The sequence below is a fragment of the Chironomus tepperi genome, unplaced genomic scaffold, assembly GCF_022539635.2.
Source record: "Chironomus tepperi strain 1889 unplaced genomic scaffold, CSIRO-AGI_Ctep_v1 contig_159, whole genome shotgun sequence".
In the NCBI taxonomy this organism is placed as follows: domain Eukaryota; kingdom Metazoa; phylum Arthropoda; class Insecta; order Diptera; family Chironomidae; genus Chironomus; species Chironomus tepperi.
The window spans coordinates 96,635-116,235 of NW_027226281.1; the positions used below are offsets into that span (position 1 = coordinate 96,635).

Genomic DNA, 19,601 nt, shown 5'->3' on the forward strand with positions numbered 1-19,601 from the left:
CGCTAAAAACTTTTCTGTGCCAATCCTGAACAATCCAAACTGCTAAAAACTTTTCTGTGCCATTCCTGAACAATCTAAACCGCTAAAAACTTTTCTGTGCCATTCCTGAACAATCCAAACCGCTAAAAACTTTTCTGTGCTATTCCTGAACAATCTAAACCGCTAAAAACTTTTCTGTGCCATTCCTGAACAATCCAAACTGCTAAAAACTTTTCTGTGCCATTCCTGAACAATCCAAACTGCTAAAAACTTTTCTGTGCCATTCCTGAACAATCTAAACCGCTAAAAACTTTTCTGTGCCATTCCTGAACAATCCAAACTGCTAAAAACTTTTCTGTGCCATTCCTGAACAATCCAAACCGCTAAAAACTTTTCTGTGCCATTCCTGAACAATCCAAACTGCTAAAAACTTTTCTGTGCCATTCCTGAACAATCCAAACCGCTAAAAAAACCAGCTGAATATCATTACCATATGTAGGTAACTTAAATACATACGTGCTGGAGCTATACTGCAACTTAGAGCCTAGATTGTTACAAAATGTTTTTCATCTGACTCTTATGCAGGCCTAATCTCAAATAATTTGTGCAAACTCTCAGTTTTTAGATTCAACTGGCATGTCTTGATTATCGTCCTAAGCCATGTTGCTCTTGGAGCAGGAAACGGTCTCCGTTAGCACCTGACATCGATCACAGCCGGTAGCTAGTGACAACTTACTTCGATAGCAGACGAACGTTAACATCAGTGACCAGCAGCTGGTCGGAGGCAAGTCGTCACTGACTACAGTTTGAAGAAGACAATAAATGCCAGAGGACATCCGATTGCCAACTCTGTTTCAATCATGGAAAAGCTATTACTATATAATTATTATTATTGCTGACATTGTGACCGAGTTGTGGCTTCATTTGGTAAAAATTGGATTTTAAAAAGCAGATGCTTTGCATTGTTTTATCCTTACACATGGCACGGGTTAATGTATTCATATGATGAATAATTTGTTCTATTATGAAGATCCTTTGTTTGCATGACTTTTAAGAACAATTGAATTGCTAATAGAGTAAGGTAAATGCTTTTAACATTTACATGCGTCCCATATGACTTGAATTATCATGAAATTCAATGGAAATGAGGCTTGTTTGCAGATTTGCTTGCAGCAACAGGTGTGAATGCTTGCTGGAATTGAATGTAAATTATTCTGAAAGGGATTTTGAAAATCAAACAGATTTATTCTCTTTTGGAAGAACAAGGGTTAATCCTGCAGCACTAGATTGAGGAGGATGATGATTATCCCGAGATCCAGGATGACAAGCTTGAGAATATTGCTGGAATATGTGAGGAAAACAGTCTGAAAATTGCTCTTAACTGCACGAAAATGACGGGATTTTGAATATAAATCATAGCAATCATGAATTTTCAAAGTTAACGTTTTATAAATTAATCAAAAATAGCATGTTATGTTATTAATATGCTCAAATCAAAAGACAACGAGGAATACACATTTGAAAGTAAGATTGGCGAAGGAGCATTCTCAGAAGTCTTTAAAGTGAAACAAATGTCAACAGGACAATATTTTGCAGCAAAACGTTTAACAAGACATTTTGAAAACTACGAAGAAGTTGAAGATTATACAGAGCTTAAAGTGCTGAATAAAGTTTCGTCTCATAAGAATGTGGCTTGGATTGTCGATCATATTTATGAACCTGATTGCGCAAGATTAACATTAATATTTCATTTAATGGATTATTCACTTTATGACTTTATTAAGGATCGTAAGAAGACATTATCGGAAACACGTTGCAAGAACTATTTATTTCAACTTGGACATGGATTGTTGTACCTTCATCATATTGGAATCTTTCATCGTGACATAAAGCCAGAAAATTGTCTTTTACGAATTGATCCAAATCTTGCAAAAACTAATCTGATGCGATCTGAACTCATACAACTTGCTGATCTTGGTTCTGCAACATTTTTTCAATATCCACTTCCTCGTTCTCAATACATATCAACAAGATGGTATCGATCACCAGAATGTTTATTAACACGAGGCTATTATGGATCAAAGATGGACATATGGGCACTTGGATGTGTTTTTTATGAAATGCTTACTCTTCATCCACTCTTTCCTGGCATAAGTGCAATCGATCAGCTTGATAAAATTCATTGTATTCTCGGAAAACCAAGTGATTCAATTTTGGATCGATTCAAAAATCGCGAAATTTTTAACTTTAAAAATAGAGCTCCTGTCGATTTGTACAAGCTTGTGCCAATGTTGAGCTCATATGGTGTTGATGTACTTAAGAAGATGCTTGCTTATCATCCAGACAATCGAATATCAGCAAAGAAGTTACTCGAGCATGTTTACTTTGATGATTTTAGGAACAAAGGAAATGGCGATATTATAACGACGAGACTGCTCTTTCACAAAGTCTGACACAGGATCAACAACGAAATTAAAGAAGACAAGAACTAGTGTCAGTAAAGTCAGTTCAAATAACAGCAACAGTAGTAAAGTCCAGGCAATTAATGAATTATCAAATCATAAACTTGAACGTAATTGGAACAATCCAAAAGGATCAATTAAAAATTCTAAATCGTCTATTGTTGGTTCCGACTGAAAATATTCTAGAATTTCATTTTATTATTGCTTTTTTTTTGAAAATTGATATGAATGTGGAATGACTTTGAAAAATCATATTGTTGTGTCTGTAGATTGAAATTTTATTTTACTTTGACATATTGGAGACTTTTATTGATTTTGGGTATATTGTGGAATTCTGTTTTATTGAAAATTGATGCTTTGCAGACATATTTCTCAGAAAAATAATATTTGCTTGCAAAAAAGGAATTTCAGGTATTTATCAAGAACTCATGACACATTTGACCTTGAACTTGAAAGGTTCTTACCGAAAAGCAATAAATGGACGAGTATATACAATAAAATTGAAATTTTTATTCTTTGAAGGTCAAGAGCAAACTAAACATTTCTGTTGAGGGGATTATCAATGAATGGTTTGAACTTTGTTTAATTGCAAAATAGAACGTACCGTTAATTTTCTTTCTTACTTCACTGGCAGGACAGTTCAGGAACAATCCATGGCCTCTCTCAGTTGACATCTAAAGCTGGTTCAATCGCTGGCTTCTGTTTGCCAATAACCAAAACCCATTGCGGCACTGTCTCTATCAGCAACCTCCTCCTAAGAATAACCGTTAAAATAACTCGAACAGCACAAATCGGTTATTTGATGAAAAATCTGGCCCAGACTAGCAATGACTTGATTTTTGGTTTGCATTCAGTACTACGCCAGGGTTGAATTTTGAATCGTCTAACTGACTCAAGCTATTCTGCTATTCTCAAAAATTGCAGTTAACTCATTCTTCACAGTCGCAATTGCTGCTGTTCATAAAATCCGCAAAACTGTCGTCATCATAAGTCATTTACACCACACATAAACACGTGTTGATCATGATGATGAATATGATACAGAATAAAATATTTCATCCTTTACTTTCACTTTAAAAACTCAACAATACAGCCACTTGAAGTCATTAAACAGAATTGTTTTCAACTTAGTTTATATATAATCCAAATGCTATTTGTTTGTCACTTCTGTGCCTTTCTATTTAGTTGGTGAACTTCGTAATGTTGTGTGCATTATAGACAGAAAGAAATAGGAGGACGAGGGCCACATCCAATAATATTTATTTCCAGAGCAAATGTAATTGAAAAACTTCCGCAATTCAACAACTCAATTTTTTTGTGCTTCCTTTTTCTACCTTTTTTATTTTATTTTTCTAGTTGCTTGAGGCTTTCCGCATGGGGATTCTAAATAGAGGATGAAAATTTTCTTCTTTTTACATTGAAATTGTAATGCGGCTTCATCGAGTTGACTCTTTTAGGCTTCCAAGACGTGGTAGATTGAAGAGTCAGAATTGTTGACTTTATGTCTGGTGATAAAATTGATTGTTTGGACTTAAAGTTTGTTTAAAAATGAAGAGATGAAGGCTTCGTGGAATTTGACATTTGTTTTAGTTAATACTGAGGAAAAGCGAGAGTTCTGAGATTTTCTAGTGACTTTAAAGTGCTATATGGAGTAAAAAGTTCTTGAATATTGGCAATGGATAGAAACAGATATTGGGCAGGTAAGATGAAAGCCTAGGGCCTTTTATATTTAACTGCTAAAAAAGAAGCAAAACTGTTCCAGGTGTTACCCCACTGTTCTCCTAACAGGCAAAAATCAACTTTTAGGTACCGTAGTGGTCTGTCTATTTACCTTAAGTTGCTTTCTTTGGACAAGTTGATTACTCAAATTATCGGTTCCCTAATAGGCAATGAACATGCTTTCATGGTACATAATGGCCAGTATGGTACCTATAAGTGGTCTCTTTGCCTGTTAGGGGTTGTAAGCCGTATCATCCTAGTGTGATCGTGAAGTTGCCACTTCAGATCAGTGGTGGGCCGCCTTTTATTTTTCGTGGCAAACCTTGGTCATAAGCCTTGCTCCTTCCTAAAAACAGCATACGGTTAATGACATTTCATAGATTTTTTGACGGCTAGTGTGCCAAAATGACATACATGTTTCTCACCCCAGCTTCAGACTCTAACGCAATACCTCAATGTATCCACACACAATTCATTCATACAACTAAACAAAATTAAAATTACTTAAAAGAATCCTATTATCACCATTAATTGCAATCAAATCCTCACTGGCCCCCACCACAAACAAAAATTAAATTAAATTCTAAATAGCTCTTCTAATTTTAACCACATTAAATCACAATGCCACAGGACATTTTCGACTATTCAGAATCACCACAATTTTATTTTCTATCCAATATCTCAACCACACCATTCACATTCGTTTCTTTCTAGCCTAGCCATTAAGCTCTAAATATCTCTCTTTTCCTCAATTTTCTGTGAAATGTTGATAAAATTGCTGTTGCTTATGCTGTATACGTTATTTTGTTGTGAAACAGAAAATCCTATTTTAATGAATTTTTTTTTAGAATCTTGCTTGCTTCTTTTCGGTTTGAAAAAGGAGAATTGATTCGCATTTATAGAGGAAACGCTCGCGGATAGAAGAAGATGCTCCAACACAACATATTTCACAAAAGAGTCTCAAAAGCACAGAAAAGAAAATTAACAAAAAAAAAGCTCAGATTATAAATTAAATTTTTGCGACATCATCATGCACAGCAGCAAGCAAGGCAAAGAGAAAAAAAAGTCAAAAAATGATTCAAATGATACTGTTATCATGAGTAGGGGCTGAATTCGACTGAATAAATGGAAGATCTATGTGATTGAGTGGTGTGTCACGAGATTTTTATCATTTGATTACACTCATCCATACTATGCTATACAATGCCTTTCCATCTTGTTACTTAAATTTGCTTCAATGCTTTCGTTACGATTATTTTCTTCAACATTCGTCACTAAATTGATTTAAAATACTCTCATCTCATTTCCCAGAGCTTGATAGACATGAAAATTGAAAAAGTTTTCTGTTATCTTGTGTGTGAGTTTGTGTCTATGTTTGAATGTGTCTAATTTTATTATATAATTTTTGTTGGATGTCTGTTTGTCATTACGCTTAAATGCGTATAAGATATTTTAGGTGGGCTGATGTTATCGCATGGTATGTCTTGAGAAAAGCTGCTCATCTCAATTTTTTACCATAAATCTGAAGATAACCTAATTCATTTGTAGATAGAGCATGCCTCAGCTAGCTCTTGAAGTCGGTTCGAACTTTATATGGACTTTTATATGCAAAATTCGAGTTGATTTTGAGTTTTGACTCTTGGGAATAATAACTAATCAGTCACTATCATGAATAATGCTCAATGAGCATCTGTAATTTTATGCTCAATGAGCATCTTACGGTGAGCCTACTGAGCATGCTCATTGGTACCGTATAATGCTCATTGAGCGTATGCTTGTATGTTAGGATCCAGATTCAAACCGAATCATGTAACAAGCCAGAATCACGCCAATTTGGAACCAGTTTTTTGATCGATGAACCGATTTAGCTATTCATGCATGCGTCCAATTGAAGCTGACATAATAAAATATTGTTGAAGAACATGATGAACCACATTTCTAGTTTTTCTTCAGCCTTTTCTCTGAAAAAATCTTGCTTCAAGATAAGAAATTAGATGTAGAAAGATAGCGCTAGCTAAAGAAAGTGTTGTATACAGCATAATAACAATGATAATGCCAATATAGGATTAGATCCCGAGCGATGTAGATAAAGAAGGCTCCAACAACGAACTTTCAATGCTCTACAAAAGCTCTTTTATAACAACGAAATTGGGCACTGAGCTTTCTTAATTTTCCGGTCGTCCACGATTTTCATGATGCGGAACCGAACAAGGATCAGCGATTGGGACATACTTCCGTTGTCGAAAAATCCTATATCAAATGCAAGCCGATTCTATGTTACCTGCATCCAAATTGAAGCCTTACAAGCTTCGTAACGGAGCCTTCTTCATTTGAAGCTGTCTGCTGTATCGTTCGGGCAATGGAGATACAAAATGAGAGATACGATGAAAATTATACGGATGTACAGTTTAATGAAAATTTATATAAAATAATTCAAAACAATATTCGCTAAATTTAACAAGTGAATAAATGTAAAGCTATAAAATAAGATGAGATTAGGATTTATTGACACGAATTATTTATGGTGAATTAACAAACTAAACGCAATTATTTTTATTGAAATCCTCATAAATTTTGAACAATGGAATATTATTTTTAATTATTTAAGATGTAAGCAGGATCATTTATTTAAATGAGGAGTTGTCAGATGCGGAGAATTTTCTGGGGATTATGAATAGATTGGAATAGATTTTAGATGGAAATGAAAATATGACGTCGGAGTCTATTGTGTCTTTGGGAGGTTGATGACTGATTGGTGTGCTTCTTGTTTCATACCTTGTTGCGTAGTCAGAAATTTTTGAGCAGAGAAGGGGTTGGGTTTGCATCTTTTGTATGGATTGCTGAAATTTCGAAGGTTTTTGCAGGATATTTTTTCAAAATCAAGGAATTTTGACATCCAAAAACTCTATTTGAATACACTCTTACTTCGAAATAAGGATTTTGATATATCCATAGCTTCCCTCAGATGACACTTGAAAGCCTGGCTCTATGAGTTCAATGGGCTCTGTCAGGTCAAAAGGCTCTATGAGGTTTATGAGCTCTATGAAATCTATGGGCTCTACAAGTTCTAAGGGCTCTTTGAGTAGCTAACAGTAGTTTAGATTTATTGCTAGAGTTCGAAGTCAACTTAAATAACATATAAAGTTTAGTCGACTCTAATCGAATTTCCCATACAAAATCCAAGTCAAACTCGAGCTCTGGTTCATTGTGTCTCTATGATTCAGAATTCTTATCCCATTCTTTTCACCCTCGTCTCTAACTCACAGCAATAGTAAATAATCACAAATTCTTGAATTTCCATTCTTGACCTTTAAAATAATTTCTACATTAAGGTTCCTCAGACCATTAAATTATCAAAATAAAAAAATCCATCCCCTCCAAAATAAATCAGAGACATTAACGAAACGAAAAGCTGAAAAAAATTTATTCAAGTCAGGCTAATGATAATAAATTTGCATACTGTTTATGAAAGAAAGTTGTACATATTTAACGATGAGTCCGACGTGAATTTAATTAGCGCTCATTAAAATTGAATGGAAATGGAAAACAAGAACTGAATTTGTGCCTTTTGAGTTTACAATAAAATGCCCTAATTTGCTGTTTTTTGTTATAGGTTTATTATGTTTTATTAGGGTAATATTTATAGTCATGTATAATAGCACCAAAAAATATAGCACCAAACTTTATTCATTCACATATTATTCTCACATTTAAATTTATGTTATTATTACTTTCATGTTTTTTTTTTTCATTCTTTTTATTTTGAGTGCAATTATCTTAATAATATATTAGCATCAATAAAACTGAAAATGGTGAAATTCTCGAGTGTGAAATAAACTAGAATGTGTGTATATTTAGCAGCAACAATAATACTAATGAAAATTGTAGGATGATAGAGGCAGAATGAAGATGAGAGTAAAAAAAACCTTCGACAAATGATAAAATTAATGGCAATTCCCTGTGAGATTTTAGAAATAAATTAAATGTGAAATTGAAGAAGAAATGGCAAAAAAGCTTTAAAATTTTAAAATTTAAATTGAAATTGAGTAAAAAGCTCTGCAATAAAATATTGAGCAGACACATCAATTTAAGGCAGGATTCCTAGGAACATCAACTTTAACAGAATAAGGTTTAAATTATTTGGTGAAAAATGTCTGAAGAAAGAAGTCAAATTTTTAGGAAAATCGGGTTCTCACATTCAGAGAGGAGAGAAGTAGGGAAGAAGAAGGAATGAGGGAGTAGGAGGGATTAGGAGGGCGTAGAAGGGAGTAGGAAGGAGTAGGAGGGAGTAGAAGGGAGTAGACGGGAGTAGAAGGGAGTTGGAAGGTGTAGGAGGGTGTAGGAGGGTGTAGGAGGGTGTAGGAGGGTGTAGGAGGGAGTAGGAGAGAGAACGAGCGAGGGAGAGATAGAAGGAGGAGGGAGACGGAAAGGGGATAAAAAGGGAGAGAAGGAGAGAGGAGAAGAAGTGGGGGAAGAGGAAGAGGAAAGATAAGGTCAAGAGTGAAGGGATGAAATAAGCTTTCTCTTTATCGATTTCAGGATTTCCTTTAAAATATTAGATTTTACCCGGAAAATCACAAAAACTTCCAGTCCAGATCTCAAAGTCGATTTTGATTTGATCGAGTTCACTTTCAGGACTAGGATTTCTATAAATTTCTTTATAAAAATTATAAAGAGAGGAGATCTAAATCTGATTTAAACAATGTAAATTCCGAGAATTCCACGATTGCTTAAGGGACCTATTATATTACAGAATAACAAAGTTTTAATCAAAAATTAACAATGAAATTCTCGGAATTTTTACTGCTTAAATTTGATTCCCCAGCCCCTCACTAAACTTAATTAGTGGACGATCTGAAGACAGACTCCTTAAGAATTTTCTCCAAATTTCTGCTTCTTACTAACTGAAATTTTAAAAAGTAAAGTTTGAGTAAAGCTCACCCACCAAGAAGACTTTAACTAATAAGAAACATATAAGAAGCATCAAAAAACGAGCGCAAAACATCTCTAAGATTACACTAATGAAAAATGAAAGAAATGAAAATAAATACATCCAACAGTGCGTAAAAGAAGTAAAGAAAAATTTTAAATTATATATCATACAGCATTAAGAAAATTACGAAAAATTGCATTTGTGTGTTCTTGTCTAATTCACTATGGGCCCAAAATGGCAAAGGTTGTCAAAAATTCAGGTTATGTATGGATGTTGTAGTGCCTGAAGAGTAGTGTACGGGAAAAAAAGAAATTTTGTCCAAAACTGCTTGTGCCTGACTTATGGCCAAAAAACGATTTTTGGTACCTGCCATTATAAAAATTGTTGGCGTGCTTCAATACATGGACCAATTTTTTTGAAACTTTTTTTATTTATTAGATATATATAGAGCCTACAAAATAACAGCACATTTGGATAATTTAGGTTCCACCGTATATCCAAAAAAGTTAAAAATATGTCGAAAAATGTGATTTTTTTAACATTTCATGCTCTCATGTGGCTATATTGACTATGGGATAAAAAATATATATGCATTTGATAGAACCTATTTATACCTAAAAATCATACATAGATTATAATTTAATTGGATGCACTACAAAAGCATAAAAAATTTAAAGCCAAAAATTTTCGGTTTTTTGTGATTTTTTGACCTTTAACCCCATTTTTCCCTACAAAATAGAGTCGTGCTGTTTCAGGTGAACAGTGATTATTATAGCACTAATATTGAACTATTATTATGTGAAAAAAAATTTCAATATGGGACCCTCTAGCTCAAATTTGGGGGTTCCAAAGGTATACCCCCTCAAAAATCAGAGTCTTCAAAACTCAATGTTACTTTTCTTAACCGGATGTTTAACAAATAATTTAAAAACACTTTTAAACTACATTTGAACAAATTTTAAGTAGTTTCACACTGTTCTAAACAATCGAAACTACTCATGCTAGCCAGTTCATAGATTTATAAGTTTTTGAGTTTTAGACATATTTTCACGAAGTTTTTCGGACTCAAATAGCAATACATATTAAGTTGTTTTTTTTTCATAAAGTACCAACAATATCCTATCCAACAATATATAATAAGTACATAAGGTCAATTCATCAAAAATTTTGAAAAATGTTCAAAATTTTATTGTTTTTAAAATTCATCCTTCACATTTATGCTTATAAATGCTGTTAATCTTAAGTATATGCATTGAATTTGGTATTTTTGTAGACATTAGAGTAGGATTAAGGTAATAAAAGGAAATCAAAGTCCAAAAATAGCTTAATTCTCGAGGACAAAGTCCAATTTATCAAATTTTGACTGCCTTTACTCAGCAGAGAGCATCCAAATTTTACTTTTTGTAATATTTTCTATAGATCTATACTAGAACTAATAAAAAGTATTCACAAAAGTAATTTTTCGTTGCTAATTGTAAAAATCGAGTTAGCAAATTTATTCTAAAAACAGCTATTTTTAAGGATTTTCAATGGACGAATTTGTTCTAGATAGTCACGGAAAATGATTTTTGTGTACATATTTTATTAGTTCTAGTATAGATCTATAAAAAATATTTAAAAAAATAAAATTTGGATGCTCCCTGCACTGAGTAAAGGCAGTCAAAATTTGATAAATTGGACTTTGTCCTTTCTTACATTAAGCTATTTTTGGACTTTGATTTCCTTTTTATTACCTTAATCCTACTCTAATGTCTACAAAAATACCAAATTCAATGCATATACTTAAGATTAACAGCATTTATAAGCATAAATGTGAAGGATGAATTTTAAAAAACATAAAATTTTGAACATTTTTCAAAATTTTTGACTGAATTGACCTTATGTATGACTTATTATATATTGTTGGATAGGATATTGTTGGTACTTTATGAAAAAATAAACAACTTATATATGTATTGCTATTTGAGTCCGAAAAACTTCGTGAAAATATGTCTAAAACTCAAAAACTTATAAATCTATGAACTGGCTAGCATGAGTAGTTTCGATTGTTTAGAACAGTGTGAAACTACTTAAAATTTGTTCAAATGTAGTTTAAAAGTGTTTTTAAATTATTTGTTAAACATCCGGTTAAGAAAAGTAACATTGAGTTTTGAGAGACCCCCATTTTTGAGGGGGGTATACCTTTGGAACCCCCAAATTTGAGCTAGGGGGGTCCCATATTGAAATTTTTTTTCACATAATAATAGTTCAATATTAGTCCTATAATAATCACTGTTCACCTGAAACAGCACGACTCTATTTTGTAGGGAAAAATGGGGTTAAAGGTCAAAAAATCACAAAAAACCGAAAATTTTTGGCTTTAAAGTTATTTTATGCTTTTGTAGTGCATCCAATTAAATTATAATCTATGTATGATTTTTAGGTATAAATAGGTTCTATCAAATGCATATATATTTTTTATCCCATAGTGCAATATAGCCACATGAGAGCATGAAATGTTAAAAAAATCACATTTTTCGACATATTTTTAACTTTTTTGGATATACGGTGGAACCTAAATTATCCAAATGTGCTGTTATTTTGTAGGCTCTATATATATCTAATAAGCGCAAAAAAAGTTTCAAAAAAATTGGTCCATGTATTGAAGCACGCCAACAATTTTTATAATGGCAGGTACCAAAAATCGTTTTTTGGCCATAAGTCAGGCACACAGCAGTTTTGGACAAAATTTCTTTTTTTCCCGTACACTACTCTTCAGGCACTACAACATCCATACATAACCTGAATTTTTGACAACCTTTGCCATTTTGGGCCCATAGTGTAATTTTGAATGAAATTTATCTGCTATATATATGTGCACAGAAGTAAGGTCTAGAGATTTTTTTAAAACGGAAATCTTAACGACGTCGTTTAAATGGAGCAGTGTTAGTGGATGAGATTAATGGCTTTTTTATTTCTACAAGGGCGCTAATTTAAAAAAATGATGAATAAGGCAGAAAAAGGCAGTTAATAAAAATAGAAGTTTAAGTGCTGATGTGGGAGTTAAATGGAATTTAGAACTATAAAGCTCAAAAATGTGACTGATTTCAATATTTAAGTATAGCTTCAAAGCTCATAATCCACAATAAAAGGTACAAAAGCGACCACAAAAATAGAAAGCATAAAGTACAATCCTAAGCTTAATATAAACCCATATAAAAGTATAATTTCTACATAAAAAGCTGAGCAGGGGATATTAAGTAATGCTAATAAATTCATTCAATGTTAATAATATTTTCGCTATTCTAAGTAACTTACAGTGAGCTGTGCCACTTTCCATTTCTTCTTTTATATTTATGTACTAAATAAAAAAAAATGTAGATTCCGAACATATATTCCCATTGAATAAGTATATTCTCTAATGTTACGTAAAGCAACTGACAACAAATTTATGTTATGACGCTAACATTATTGACGCTTGTGCAGATACCGAAACGTCTAGGACGTCTAGCACGTAATGCAAGCCATCTTGTTTGATTGGGAACAAACATTTCTGCTGGTAATGGCGCTTTATCTTCATCTGAAAATTATTACAAGAGAATAAGAAGAGAGGAAATGATGTTAGAAATGGTTATTGAATGTTTGGATGGTTTGAGCGCAGTGTTGTTGGCTTTTTAGATGCTGTGATAATGTTTTAAGACAGAGTTGACTAAACTGTATACCACGACTCAATGGTGTGCCTTAGAACAAGCTCAGGTATGCCGTGGCACGCTTATGTGTTGCAGAACAAGCTCAGGCGTGTCGGGATACACTGGTGAGCTGTAGAAAAAGCTCAGGTATGATGCGACCAAAAACTTTTAGCAACTAAAGTGTGCCAAATGTTTTAAAGGGTGCCAAATGTGACTTTCTTCTGACCCCAGGCATCCCCTTGGCACACCTCACATTACAGCATGTCAAATTTCATCCAAAGTAAATACATAAGCCCCTTTTGTTTCCACAAATAGGCTCTAATAAAAAGAAAAAAAAAAGTTGAAAGCTTTCCATTGAGTTTTGTCCCAAAAGCATAAATGCGTATGCTTATTATTATTATTGGTCTTAAAGCTCATTTTTATGATATCTATTCAACTTTTTTTTTACGTCAAATAATGCAAAAATATTCACTGATTAAAGCTACTGCCTTATGGGAGCTTTCTTGTGCTTCACATTTATGTGAAAAAATATGAACGAAAAGCTAATATGGGTCAGTGGTGGTAAAACTGTGTTCTGTGGTACATTAGAGTGCTTCCAACAAGTTTTGAAAATAGCATGAACCGTATATCGAGGCTTACCATCAAGCTGTACCACTTAACATAAAAGGTCGCCCACCACTGCACTTAACTGATGTCACTTACCTTCATCTTGTGATGATGCCATGCGTTTAGCCTTCGTCGGAGATGGAAACATTGAAATAACTTCTTCCGGTTCCCTCAAGAGAATTTTTCCGACCCCTTCGCAATATCTCAGCACTTCATGTTTCATCAATTTTTCACGATACGCGTCAGGCACTTCCTTACAATTTTCAATCCACTCGGCAATCGCTTCAAAGTCTTTAAGAAGATTTAAAGCACCACAAATTGTAAATTTTATCTGCTTGTTGTAAATATTCTCAAGTAATGACTCGCAAATTATTTTCAATGTTAAATTGAGAATTTCAATATCTTTCGTTGATTCCAGAATGGGTAAATACATTATATCCAAGTAAATTCCAACATATTCGTTGCACTTTTTCTGTGATGATGATAACAAGCAGAAAGGATAATATTTAATCGACAATTACCAACAGGAGATGTTTTTTCTTCCTACATTCATTATTAAATAAATTGCAGAAATTGAATTTAGAACGAAAAATAAATTCAGAAACTTTTTTTTTTATTCAGCTATGAGAAGAATTTTGTTCTGCAAAATTGTAGAATTTTTTATGATAATCCGTAACATTTTGTTTGGTAGAGGAGAGAAGGAAAGAAGAGATGTTTTAACGAGATTTAAATTCAACTTGATGGGATACTAAGAAGATGAGCAATGAAATAAAAAGTTGGAAGAAATTGAACGGAAATTATGTTATTATGGCGCATTCTTGTGAGGATGTGGCTTTGAATTTAGTGCTCTTTGGTTTCCTATGGGTGACGGTCAACCTTCAATGTATGGTTTTAATAGAATTTAAATGATTGAAGCAGGACAATATAAGGAATGGAAGGAACAATGAAAGGACGATTTAAAGCAAAATTCGATATGAAATTAGCCTCTCCGATCCTGGATTTATGCAATCACATTGGATTTTTAATAAGAAATGATTTCCAGTAAATCCAGGTCGTACCTTATTGCTCCTAGTCCTAAACAGTCTATTCTTGTCATCATAGTCGTTTTTAGCTGTTAACAGTCATTTTAAATCGGTGACTGTCGTTGCGAGTCATTCCCAATTGCTTATATTAACCCCTCTCACTGAATAGCGCATCATGTTCTCTAAGGCACCACTATCTATTCAAGGAGCATCTTTTCATGATACCGAATTATCACTACGTTACCTAAAACAGACTCTTTGCTTGTAAGGGTATATTGCCGTATTTATGGCAGGACATAGCCCCAACGATACCGCCATTGCTGATTTTGATTCCTTTTTTAAAGCGAAAAATGCAATTCGCCACAATGGCTTGCTCAAGTTCACTCGTCCCACTCGTTCTCAGTCCCTAATATTCCTTTCTAGTCATCAAGACAAAATATCCCCATATCCCCTCTTCTCATCTTCCATTCCTTCTCTTATTACATTTCGTAAATAAAACAAATGAAAGGAAAATCTTCAAAGTTTTTCACAAAAAGATAAAGTAAAGCAGGTTTAGCTTTAAATAATAAGAATAACAAAAAAAATTATGCATAATAAGATCTAATTCTATATCCTTACATTCATAACTTCACATTGCCAGATGCGTTGTGGTGGAAAATACAGCGAGAGTGTTGCAAGTGATGTCGTTTCACAAATGGCTGCAAGTATCTCAATGCATTCATAACAAGTTGTCTAGATGATGCGAGAATGAAAAAGTAAAAAATAAAATTCATATTTACTCAAATCGAAAGCCATGAAAGCTCATTGACATTCCATCGTACCTTAACTTTAATAGTATTCTCCTTAATCTCTTCAACTAGCTTCGCTCGCAATGCAACATTCACCTTTATTTGCAGTCAAATTCAATGAGATTTAAAAGACACAGAGTAAAGTATAATCAGTGAGGAATGAGATATTATTGGAGATGAAGCTTGAATAGGGGTGGAATCAGGTATCTATTGTGGGGTGTCTGACCTTTCAAAGATACATCAGCATTTCCCCCAGATAGATTTTTCGACGTCATGACAATTCTCCTGCTTAACATAAATCTTACCTGAATAATAACTTCCAATGGATCTTCAGCAACGAGAACTTTAATGAAAAAAATGCACAAATTATTTATCTTAATAAAATGCAGACTTTAGATCATCATTATGCATTTAAGTAAGCATAAAATTATTTTTTATGAATAAAATGTCTAGGTATTCCTCATTATAAGCAGGAAAAAGAAATTTTATATCACATTTTTTAAAGCATAAAGTTTTAAAGTCATTTTGATGGCTTATGAAAGATGTATAAAGGAAATTGATATGCTACTTTGTTGACATGATGTTACGTGGTGTTTATACAACAAAGAATGGATGGAAAAAAAGTATTCATGAAATGCATAAGTTGGGAATTTTTAAGGTTTGAGGGTTAGAGCGCAGTTTTTTTGGATTTTTGATGGGGTATTTTTGGGGTCACAGCTATTTAAATTGTAGATTTATAACCAATAATGTGGAATGTCGTGAGCATAATGAGAATCCTTGTCATATCGACAGCATGACATTATTCTACGAAATGGTTGAGAGATCGGTCTCTGATGGGAATCGAGAAGACATACTCCACAAAACTCATGTATTTTATGGAACAGAAATATACAAATTCCCGGTATGTTGCCTTATCGCTCTGCCACAGAGGCCATAATCTTGCACTGACAAATTCGTATAAATATGTCTCGATACCTCAGATGTCACTCTGGTCAGATACGACTATATAGTGTCCTATAGTGTCAAACGTAACACTTGTAAATCGATAATATACAAGTGACTGAGTTTTAAGTCATTATAGACATGCTCTCTAACAGCATACAATGAACATACTCACTTAAATGTGCATGACTGTCAATATAATCAAGGATGTTCAACATTGTGAGCATACTCGTGAGTATGCTTCTTGTCTGTTTCAGGCTAAACAATACTTTTTTCAAAATGCAGCACCAATCAACCCAAATAATCTAAAAAAGCTCAAGAAAAAAAAAAATTCCTATGTATGCCAATCATATTAAGTTACAGTAACTTGATACATATAACTCTCCTATTCTCATAAAACAAAAGGAATAGAAAAATAGTTGATGCCAAAAGAAAATGAAATTCATGGCACATGAGTTGCTCATATATTCTACACTTACCTGGAGCGCGCACTTCATTTAAACGTTCCAAACATATCCCACTCATATCATTATGTATGAGACGAAAAAACATGTTCATATTCCATTCAGAACACAATTCCTTTGCTTTCGTATTTGCCCACAAACGCATCGTGTGTATGGAATGATCTAAGCGATGTAAAACCTAAAGAGAAATGGCATATATAAGGGATATATGTAATTTATTACATCAGAACCATTTTTTTTTTCAGCTCACAAACACAAACATTTTTGCATACTAACCGGAATTTGTTCAACAATAGGCAGTTCATTAGCTATCGTACCTGCCTTGTCGCATGAATTTGTTATATGAACTAACGATTGAATCAGTTCAGCCCAGAAATATCCACATGTTGTCCCAATCAACTACAAAAAATTCAGTTTTTCAATATTATTGTGAGTTTTTTGCGGACACAATCGGTTGAGGCAGGGGAGATGAAAAAAAAATATTGAATGGCACAAAACTTTTTTGTGTGTAAAATAAAAATTTCCGATTGAATTCGATTCGGGTCATTGGATGCGTTCAATCATGAATATTTTATATGATACACAAACAGGAAGAGAGAATTTATTTGTTATTTTTAGGATATTGTAATGTTTGCGGATTTAAATTGGAATTTAATCTACAAATGTTATGATAGACTTTATGTAATACATTAACTGAAATTATTGTTATTAAGTAAATAGCATCGCTGGTCTAAATGGTTGAATGCAGACTGATTAATCAAAACAATATTCTCTGGGTTCGATTCCCATCAAAGTTTTATTCCCTATTCGTTCTTGATTCGTTCTTAAGAGAATTTAATAATATATCGATTTTTTTGGAAGCAGAACTATTTTTTAACTTCAGTTATCGTGAAATGGGATCAATAGCTTAAATAGTAGAGCTTTGGCCTTACGTGCCAAAGGTTCTAGGTTCAATCATAATTTATTTCTAATTTTCCAAGCTCTTTTTCCATTTCACCGTTCTGGTAACGTAGCTCAGTTCGTGTGTTGGGTGCACTTTTGAGGTCTTTGGCACCTAATGTGCCTTAATGCTAAGTATACAAAGATATACTAGTAACTGGTTGATTTTCTTTGCGAAACTTGCGAAAACAAATTGTAACTGAGTATGGACATTGCAGGGTACATCAGATTTTATGATTGACTCGTGTCTTTGTAATGAGCCGAGCCACGGTCTAAAACAGTGGCCTCAACCTCAATCTCAGAGACACACCTGAGATTTGTCAAGGCACACCAGTGTTTCCAGACATGCAGGTTGCCCACCACTAGTCTAAAGAGTTCCAAAATTCAGCTGTATGCTGTCATTCTCAATTTTTCCCCAAGTATCTCCCCAACTTCTCTCACATCTCAATAAGCTAACTATCATAATAATTTTATTAACATCACCACAACATACCTGTTCCTCTGGCAAATAAAATTCCGAATTCTTTTCATGTGTTTGATCAACCTTTTGTGAGGCTAACACTAAGCACATCCGAAAATCTTTATCCCAACATGTTCCAACTAAATTAGATTACATTTTTGTTAGTAAAATTAAAGATATTCAATAAACATTCACACTTTAATCGAATTGACCTTCATAGCATTTACCTACATGTACAGTCAAAATCTCGCCTAAACTTTTAAGTGTTGATAAAATTGGTTCTGCTGCATCATCTGGTTGTAGAAGCATTAAATAATCTCGTAGATATTTTGTACAGCTTACGGGACGACAAGCTAGTGGAAATTGACTCCACCATAAAAGGAAATGTTCAAGTGTTGCTCCGACATTCGTCCATAAAAATTTTGATGCTCGACTGATTAAATTCATTATCTCCTCTTTCGTTATTTCGTTCTCGAACGCACTCGGGCATAGTTTTAAGCATTTAGCAATCATTGTTGCGATAAAAATCTCTTCAATGCGTATTAAGTCATGAAGAATTTCACCATCCGTTGACTCTTCACGTACAAATGCCTCTTTACGTTTCGATTCCTTTACCAAATTGTCGAAAAATGTCACAGTTGGTTCAACTTCCTCTGAGACGTCTGTTATCATTGATGGTTTTTCAATCGGACGAATCTTGATGGACTTTTGCTGTGGACGTGGCATTATTGCCATCTGTTGTTTCTGTAACTGTTGTGCTTGCTTTTCCTGTAATAATCTAACTCTCTGTTTCGCTAGTTCCTCTTCTGTTAATTGCTCTGTCAATGCCAAATAAATTTCGATACTCGAGTCATCGGATTCTGTTTCATCATTCATTTCGGCTTTGCATGTGGCTAAGAGGCACGATATCTAAGAGACAAATGAGTGTTGGAAATGTCATTACAAGGATTTTATGGATAGCATTTAAAATCAATGTATTGTTTTAGCATAAGCTGAATTTTGTGCATGAACATGAAGAAATGACTATAAATTTTGAGGAAGCATTTGGTCGTGCATGGGATAGAAGTTGTTAATAGACGTGGCGACTATACTTTTGGGAGAGTGGTAATTGAGTCAGTATTGTAACCAGAGCTGGTCAGCTAAGGATGAAGGTAAATGCAGCTAATATCAGGTCTAAACCTCATTTATGAATATCCTTCATACATTTTTATGCAGGAATATTGTAAAGCACCCAACAGTGCATGAATGAACAGTAATTTTTGTAAAGGAATGTGGTCATGACAGGATAGGTGCTTGAATTTCAGGTTGTCTAGCTTGAATAGCTGCCAAGCCCGATCAGCAATACAGTGAATCGCTTATTAAGTCTTAGAATTGAATCGATCAGTCCATAGAGGCAATTTCGCGTCTTACCGATGAGTTAGTGGTGCTGCGGCGTATATGTGATACTGTTCGATAAGAATTTGAATGAATTAAGTCGATTAAAGCACATATGCTGTATTCGGTCAATAAATTCATGTCTGAATATTTCACAAAGATTCTATGGACATTAATTTACTGGAATTTACATCAAAAAATCTTGACATGACTCTTTATAAAGCTGTACTATATGTTTCTATAAT

General features: G+C 33.7%; 2 protein-coding genes across 2 annotated transcripts; one reads left to right on the plus strand and one right to left on the minus strand.

Moving 5' to 3' along the window:
* The first annotated feature begins 1,463 nt into the window (after positions 1–1,463).
* Positions 1,464–2,432, plus strand: LOC139088002 (MAPK/MAK/MRK overlapping kinase-like). The gene has a single exon (XM_070636983.1). The coding sequence runs from the start codon at positions 1,464–1,466 to the stop codon at positions 2,430–2,432; it is 969 nt and encodes a 322-aa protein (XP_070493084.1).
* A 10,089-nt stretch (positions 2,433–12,521) lies between these two features.
* On the minus strand, positions 12,522–18,858 carry LOC139088004 (uncharacterized). The gene is made up of 9 exons (XM_070636984.1): positions 18,210–18,858; positions 18,016–18,122; positions 16,860–16,982; positions 16,599–16,761; positions 15,483–15,520; positions 15,211–15,273; positions 15,008–15,121; positions 13,464–13,839; positions 12,522–12,646 (listed from the first exon to the last, which is right to left on the minus strand). The coding sequence occupies exons 1-9, from the start codon at positions 18,856–18,858 to the stop codon at positions 12,522–12,524; spliced, it is 1,758 nt and encodes a 585-aa protein (XP_070493085.1).
* Positions 18,859–19,601: the final 743 nt, after the last annotated feature.